Source organism: Molossus molossus, unplaced genomic scaffold (assembly GCF_014108415.1).
Source record: "Molossus molossus isolate mMolMol1 unplaced genomic scaffold, mMolMol1.p scaffold_m16_p_9, whole genome shotgun sequence".
Classification (NCBI taxonomy): Eukaryota; Metazoa; Chordata; class Mammalia; order Chiroptera; family Molossidae; genus Molossus; species Molossus molossus.
This window is the reverse complement of record NW_023425403.1, coordinates 63,383,005-63,391,574: the sequence shown is the minus strand read 5'-3', so window position 1 is coordinate 63,391,574 and position 8,570 is coordinate 63,383,005. Positions and strand designations below refer to the sequence as shown.

The following is an 8,570-nucleotide window of genomic DNA, read 5'->3' as shown; positions in this document are numbered from 1 at the left end:
ATTCAATGTATGGTGCTACTGAAAACAAGTAAGAGAAAAATCAAGAAATTTAGTATAGTGAAATTTTAGCCCTTTCCTACTCTTTACAGGACATTAACTAGGTCTTTAGCTTCTCTCAGTTTTTTAGCATACATATATTAATGCCATCTTATAGAGAGTAAGCTGGGTTAGGAAAAATGCAAAGTTACTCAGTTCTGTATCTTATAAAAGAATAGGAACCACTGACTTAAAGATTTAAGATTTATTTTTTAGAATATTACCTTAGAATTATAAGAACTAGAAATATAAGTGAGCAACCAATAAAAGTATAAAAAGGTATCTTGCAAAGAGTAACTTCTATAATATTATTATTATAGATATATGTATATACATTATATATAGAGGTATGTATCATTGCATTATTATGTATAGATCAATTATATAATGTTATTAAATATCATTCTGGATTTTGAAAATTAAGAGGGTAGATACTGGATCATCTATTTTTCATCCCTTCTGAACATTTTATACATTTTACTGACTAGGCTCACACAAATCACAAATTAAAACTAAACACACATAATGTAAATAGAATATAAGAGACAGAATTTTCTCTTTAATAAACTGGTAGGTGTTAATGGGACATTTTCTCCCAATGATAATCTAGAACCATTTAATATTTTAAAGGCTGAGACAACCTGAATGGCTGGTGCTGCCGAAAGCGCTTCAGTGAAACAGATCATGCACATGTCATCAGCATCCTGCTTCAGTGTTGTGGCACTTTTATCACAGCCGTGTAGACAGGGCAGACAATGCTCTTCGTTTTTCACACCTCCACATGGGTGGCCACAAGGATGTGTCTTACTACAGGCTATCTTGGCATATTCCTATTAAAGATGAATTACAATGGCATACAAAATATCAAAAAGAGCACACATCCTAGTAATTATATCCATTATAATAATTTTCCAAGATATAGTCCTACAGGAAACACATATTAAGGCTAAGTTACAATAAAGTAATTTTTATTCTTTGAAAATACTTTAGGATTATTAACAAAGTCTATTTTTCTTTTAATATGTTTTAAAAAAATTTCACTCCATGTAAAGGGAATGCTGATAAAAAGTAAATTACAAAGTTAATCTATTTGTTATCATGCATAGCCACGAAGCAAAAAAATTACTGACATACAATCTCCCCATTACCACCCACCTGCTCACCAAAATGAGGATTAAAAAAATATATAGGTATCTTTCACTATTTGGGCACTAACCAAATTCTTGTTCATTAAATTGAAGAATCAAAAATATCTGGACAGCACTGGCCAGTGTGGCTCAGTTCATTGGAGCGTCATCCTGTGCCACAAAGGGTCTCAGTTCGATTCTTGGCCAGGACACATATCTGGTTTCTGTGTCAGGCCATGTACCAGAGGCAACCAATTGATGTTGCTCTCTCACATCAATGTTTCACTCTCTTTCTAAAAAACCAATAGAGCCCTGGCTTGTTTGGCTCGGTGGTTGGAGTGTCAGCCCACAGACCGAAGAGGTGTGGGTTCGATTCCTGTCAAGGGCATGTACCTGGTTTGCAAGTTTGATCCCCAGCCCAGGTCAGGGTCATGTGGAGGCAACCAATCAATTTGTCTCTCTCACATTAATGCTTCTCTCTCTCTCTTTCTCCCCCTCCCTCCCTCCATCACTTCCACTCTTTCTAAAAAAATCAATGAAAAAATATCCTTGGGTGAGGATTAACAACAAAAAAATTAAAGTAACAATAAGATAAAAAATAAAATAAAAACCCCCACAGAAATATATCCTCGGGTAAGGATTAAAAAAAATTGGAAAACATGGAATGTGTACTGATGATTAAGTCTAAAGAACTTTCAGATACTGTAAGTTTATTTTAGGAAAATAAGTAAAAAAAAATATGTATAAGAGGCAAAGCAAATATAGTTCATAGATTTTTAACTGTTTTTAGCACAAAAGTAACTGTGAACTGTATATGCTGATGGGAAACACACAAAAAGAGTCTGGTTTGGGCTTGAGTGCTTTATCTGATCCACTTGCCAGCTCTTAACATGGGTAATGCACTGATTTAGAAAACAAGTGATGCTGAGCTCGAACTCTTACTGACATGAAGTAAAGGTGGGAATATGTGCCACCCTTACTGGGATACTCACCTGGCAGTCTGCGTCAGAACAAACACTGCCAACAGCAGATAGCTCTGTTCCACTTCTGGAACCACAAAAGCGGCATGCTTCCGAGCTACTTGTGGTGGGTTTGCCTAGGTTCAAGCAGAAAAAAGAAAAATCTTCCAGAAGAGTATTTTCTGCATATTTTAATATAATTAGTTAAAAACAAACAAGCAAACCGGGTCTGCATCAGTTGCCATCACTGGGAAATCAGCCTGACAGTCTTAGAGCTGAAGAAGCACTAATTACAAAGTAAATATACAAGAAAAGGGGTAAGAAACTAAAGAGCTATATCTAAAGCCAAATAAATTATTAACTAATTTATTTATATTTTTTCGGTAAAAAGAAATAGACTAGAGTTCTAGTCAAGATAGCAGGTTGAGCAGATATGGCAAACCCCCTACTAAAAAAAAGCACAATAACAAAATATAACACTAAAAGTTAAATAAAATACACAGAAGGAAGGGAAAGCTTTAAGTACCTTTCTACAATGGCAATATTAAAATGCATAGAAGAAAACCTCATCAGAGAATATGAAACTTGAAAAACAATTCCCACTCAAGGAAGTAGAGATAATAAAGCAATTTGAACAGAAGGAATAGATCCATAAAAACAAGAATAGAATAACGCAAAAAAGAACAGGGAGATTTCAAAAGTATAGACCAAGATCATTTTTGAACACAGATACAAAAATTCTAAATATAATAGTAATACACTGAACTTAAATCAGCTCAGAAAAAAAGACCATGATCTTGTAGCATGTAAAGTTACTCATACCTAAAGTTAAATGATTGTTCAGGTTTATACCCAATTCTAACATCAGGAATTTGTGTCAGTCAAATGGCAGATGACAGAGGTACTGAAAACTGAGAACTTACAAGATTTAATGTAACTAAACTGGGAATATACCAGACTTACTTTATAAATAAATTAAAACCAAAACCCACATGTTTTGGAGATAAAATGACTGGCCCAAAGTTATACACACTGCTAGTTAGTGGCAAACCAGGTTTCCTGGCTGTTAGTCTGATGCTCTTTCTGCCACTGAGCATTTAATCATTAAATATATTGATATAGTGATCAATGATGTCATAATAATCACTTGTAATATACTCAAAATTATTCACATTAAATAATTAAACTAACATCTAATTTAATGGTAACCAATAGGCATGGTTCAATCTTAAATCCTGTTTTACCTGTGTGTTCTCGGAATTCCACCATTGCTTTCATTGTTTTAGAATCTGCTAGTGCCATTAACCAGAACAATTTGGTTCTACCACAGCCTTCATGAAGGTCAACCTTTATAGCTTCTTCTTCTTCTTTGAAGACCTATTGTACCATTAAAAAAAGGGAAAATTTTTTTTATTTATGACTCTGAAAGAAAAGTATAAACTTTAATTAATCAATGACAGTAATGGCTTCTATTTAGTAAGCACTCTAAAAGTTCCAGATATTTCCAATCTTCTCTTTAATCTCCACAACAGTTCCATTTTTATAAATGTGGACACTAAGTCTTAGAGAAGTTAAACAATTTGCTTGCTTTACACAGTTGATAAGTGAAACAGTTGGGAATTCCACTAAGGGCTTTGATTCCAAAATCCATTTTTTCCCATTATACCAAGTCACCTTCCCACAAAATTTACTGAATGTATTTTATGTTCTAGATACAGTTCTGAGTGTAAAGACAGAAATCTTCACCTGTCTTTGATGAGTTTTGGTTCGTCGATGAAGATGAAGGAATCTGTCACAGTCAGTACACAAATTTCCACATACGTTGCACAAAATGATTGCTGCAGTTTCACCATCATCATGGTTATCACACATAGGCTAAAATAAGACATTTCCATAGGTTACGTTAGATTAACAAGAAAGTCTCAATATTCACACGAATGTAACTTATTCTTTTTTTTTTTCTTTTTTTTTTTATTGATTAATTTTTGTTACAGATGATTCTCCTTTTCCCCCCCACTGATTCCTCCCTCCCTCTCCCCTCCCTGCCCCTTCCCCAGATTGTTGTCCATATCCACTTGTAACTTATTCTTAATAGTAACAGACTGTTATTGTGAAGTCTATTAATAATTTGGAATCTGAACATTAAACAGAATGATGGCAAGTGCACTAACCTATAAAATTCCCTTAAAGGCCCCAATTCGATGATTAATAAAAATAAACATGTATACTTGGCTTAGTGACTTGAGAAAATTTCTCCCCATTGTATTCAAACAATCTGTATGCTAAATGAACAAATTATTCATTTTTGAAATTTGAACCATCAATAGGAAAGTGTTGAAAGGGTCCATAAAAAGTCTTCTTCCAGTAAATGTAAAGATATATATCAAGCCCGGCCAGTGTGGCTCACTAGTTGAGCATCGACCCACACACCAAGAGGTCGCTGGTTCAATTCCCGGTCAGGGCACATGCCCTGGTTGTGGGTCCGATCCCCAGTGGGGGGCATGCAGGAGATGGCCAATTGATGTTCTCTCTCGATGTTTCTCTCTCTTGCTCTCCCTCTCCCTTCCTCTCTCTCTAAAAGCAGTAAGGAAAGAAAGTATATATATATAAAAAGATAGCCCTGACCGGTTTTGCTTAGTGGTTAGAACGTCACGTACTGATGGGTCACAGGTTCAATTCTGGTCAAGGGCACATACCTTGGTTGTGGTTCGTCCCGGCCCTGGTCAAGGTCGTGTGGGAGGCAACCAGTCGATGAGTCCCTCTCATGGATGTTTCTCTCTCTCCCTCCCTCCCTCCCACTCTGTCTGAAGATAAGTGGAAAAATATATCCTCGGGTGAGGATTTAAAAAAAAATGAAGGAAAAAAAGATATATATCAAACCTACTTTAAGTACATTTCTGAAGAAATGGTATGTCATATTGCCCCCCTTACTGCTTTTTAAAAATGTTTTTATTGATTTTTTAGAGAGAGAAAGGGAGAGAGAGAGAGAGAGAAACATTGATGTGAGAGAGAAACATTGATCGGCTGCCTCCTGCACACCCCCTACTGGGGATTGAGCCCACAACCTAAGCATGTGCCCTGACTGGGAATCAAACCAGGACCTCTCACAATCCATGGGACAATGCTCAATTCACTGAGCCACAGGGCTGAGCCCCCCTTACTGTTTATTTCCTTCTTACCATAAGACTGATTACATTTTTTTTTAATCCTCACCTGAGGACTTTTTTTTCCATTTTTTGTTCAGATAGAGTGGGAGGGAGAGAGAGTGGGAGAGAGAAACATCGACGTAAAAGGGACACGAGTGGCTGCCACCCGCACGACCAACCAGGGCTGGGGACAAACTGCAACCAAGGTATGCGCCCTTAGCAGGAACCGAACCCGGGTCTCTCTGGACCGCAGGCCGACGCTCCAATCGCTGAGCCAAACCGGCCAGGGCTGATTACATTTTTAGTACAAAGATCTAGATATAAAATCAAAGTCTGGCTAAAAATAAATTTTAATATGATGTTAACATGTCTCAGAGAAGAAGTGGAAAGCTCTTTTATATAATTAAAGACCCTGATATATTACAAAGAAGAAACCCTTGTGAGATGAACTTTGGCAATGTGACACAATTTTTCAAGAGTTCCACTAATTATGCATTTTGACTTGCAGCATTTTTATTTTTTTAAGAGTTTTTTTCTTCTTTAAATAATTTATTGAGTTTTAGAGAGAGAGGAAGGGGGAAGAGAGAAACACCATGCGAGAGTGGAACATCAATCTGTTGCCTCCTGCATGCTCCCTACTGGGGATGGAGCCTGCAACGCAGGCCTGTGCCCTGACTGGGAACTGAACTAGCAATCTTTCTGTGCAAGGAACAATGCCCAACCAACTGAGCCACACTGGCCAGGGCTGCAGTGTTCTTTTTTAAAGCTTAAGCTGATGCTGACTATGAGGAAAAACAAGGTAATTTTATAGAAAATAATTCTGCTCTTACCATTTGTTTCTGTTGTCCATCCTTCCCCATCCATCTCCCCGAGGAGAGACGATCTACGTGGTCCTGATCAAGCACACACAGTGATGCTAGAGCAAGCCAGAGCTGTTGAAAGGAAAGACTGTTACACTACTGAATTTTTAGGAAAGACTTATACAGTATTGACTGTCTGACACATAATAGTTCAATAAATGCCAGCTGGATTTGAAAATATGTGAATACTCAGTGGTACTAAAAATTTTCTGATGTGCACCAGACACACATTCGATTGCTGTTATGCATTCAAATATTTACCGAATAAATGTTCCTCTGATGAACTATTCTATTTCCTACCTGATATATAAAATTATTGGTCTATTGGAAACAATATATCAATAAGTGAATTTTCATATTTAACATCCCAATGTCTCCTGCAAATTTTTCCATACAGTATCATCTGCCTGAGGCCTTCAATTCCAGGGAAGGTGGTACAATGGACAATTAATTATGCATAACTGAGAACATACTGAGAAAGTCCCATGAGTAGTTGGGTACATATTAAATTCTTATAGATAATAACAACTGCTCACAAATCTCTGTATGCCTCTAATGGCCTAGCACTATGCTTGGTACACTTTGTCAGAAATAAGTAAATGTCTAACAACTTTAGAAAATTGTCCTCAAAAATAGTTCATCACTTTCTGAGGCTTACAGGGTAAGGTTCGGTTTTATTTCTTCATTACTGAAAAAAATAATTTAACTGTCTTAACTCTAAGAAGTGCATGAGAGTGTCACTGCATATTAAGAGTAAGAGGGGGAAAACTAGGGAAAGAAAAGCCAGAAAAAGAAAGTATGCAAGAAAAAAGGGAGTGCAGAATAAAAGAAAAGAACACGTGCAGGGCGGGAAAGGGTTACTGTCAGAACAACGGCTTAAGCTGTCGCACTCACTAGCAACACAGCATAAATTGGCTTTTCCTGCCCTAGGGAAACATAATTTGTTTTCTTTTTCAGACTTCTGAGAATTAACCTAAAGTAATATCCACCAGTGTTTACTTCTTCCCAATGCTGTTGCACTGCCCTGCCTCAAGGGAGCGTCAAGTCTCTTCTGGAAGCACATAGGACATGAAATTCAGTAGGTTAAAAATTCCTACCGATGTCTCATCTGAAGAATGCAGTTCCACTCTCTGAGAGATTCTGCCCTTTCCCACCCCAGGCACAAACTTTTGCTTTTTCAGAACTAAGGCCTGTAAATCCAGTAAGTGTGCTATAGGGCTCTACCGTAGGACAACTGGGCCATACCAAAAGGAGCAGGGAGGGCCTTATCCTCAAAGGACCTCCGTCTATCACAGCATAATGCTGACACTAAATCTGTGTAAGCTGTGATAAATACACTATTAGAAAGATGACATACTGACATATAAGGGAATTTAGCCTTTTCTAACCAGTATATCCTGAGCTTCTAAATAACAAAAACAAGTGATAAAGAACATGTGACAAGCAATATTAATAACCACTATACTTATTTCATAATTCAAAAAAGCCCTTCATGCTTTTTAAATAAATATCATATTTGGTAAAAAATATGGATTAATCTGATTTATTAATTCAAACCTATTACTGAAAAAAGAACATGCAAGGATATAGACAAAACACAAAAACCTACCCTAGTTGTTGCAATACATCTCACTGGAGATCGAAATTCTTCTTCCATCTTGGTCAAGGCAATGATGGTTTCTGCAATGGCGTTTTTTGTCACTCGGGACCACGCTTCTGACAGATGACCCTATTGAGAAGGACATAATAATTTCATAAACAACCAGAAATGTATAATCATAGTAGTAAATTTCATCTCTCACCCACAAGGAAAGATTTGGAATTTTAATCAAGGGACATAATTTTGAAATAAAAATTCTCACCACCCTATGAAAAATTTAACTTCTAATCACTATTTTGATGATACAAAAGAAGTGTAAATAAATCAGGCTCTCAATACTCTGCAGAGTTCAAGGGCATTTCCTTTTACATTTTAATAAAAACATACCAGAATTACTAAGGTTTCTATGCTTGAAAAATTTGATTATGAAACCCTGTTGCTTAACATGAAATTTATACTGCTAAGCTAATTGCTTTAGAGGAGTATTATTGGAACCCAAGAGCATAAATGGATTCAAATTACAACTACTTTAATTTGCTAATTTGATTTTTACTGATCACCATCACTTTTAACTACTATAGAATTTCAGTGTTCCTAAACAGTTTTCTTAAATGTTTCCATCTGGTGAACATACTGAGAAAGCCTATTTGAGAAATGAAAAAATTCTCCATTTCTCTGACTGAGGAAATGTCTATGCTGTTGGGAAAAGTGATAGGACTTCATATTTCCCCAGAATAACTTCTCTCATCTCATATCAATATTCTATCAATCTTTTAAGGGGCAGTTCAAATTCCTTCTCCTTCAAAGAGGCCTGCCATCTATTCTACCACTCAGAAACCTAT

General features: G+C 36.5%; 1 protein-coding gene across 15 annotated transcripts in view; it reads right to left on the bottom strand.

Annotated features, from left to right (window-relative positions):
• The window catches only part of MYCBP2 (MYC binding protein 2), a 297,109-nt gene that overhangs the window by 10,789 nt on the left and 277,750 nt on the right, over positions 1–8,570 (bottom strand). For all 15 annotated transcript variants that reach the window (XM_036249657.1, XM_036249659.1, XM_036249660.1 and 12 more), the window contains 6 exons: positions 7,738–7,857; positions 6,099–6,200; positions 3,869–3,997; positions 3,367–3,499; positions 2,156–2,259; positions 678–866 (listed from right to left, as the gene is read on the bottom strand). In XM_036249657.1, the coding sequence (XP_036105550.1) occupies positions 678–866; positions 2,156–2,259; positions 3,367–3,499; positions 3,869–3,997; positions 6,099–6,200; positions 7,738–7,857 (777 nt within the window). The remainder of the gene's footprint in view (positions 1–677; positions 867–2,155; positions 2,260–3,366; positions 3,500–3,868; positions 3,998–6,098; positions 6,201–7,737; positions 7,858–8,570) is intronic.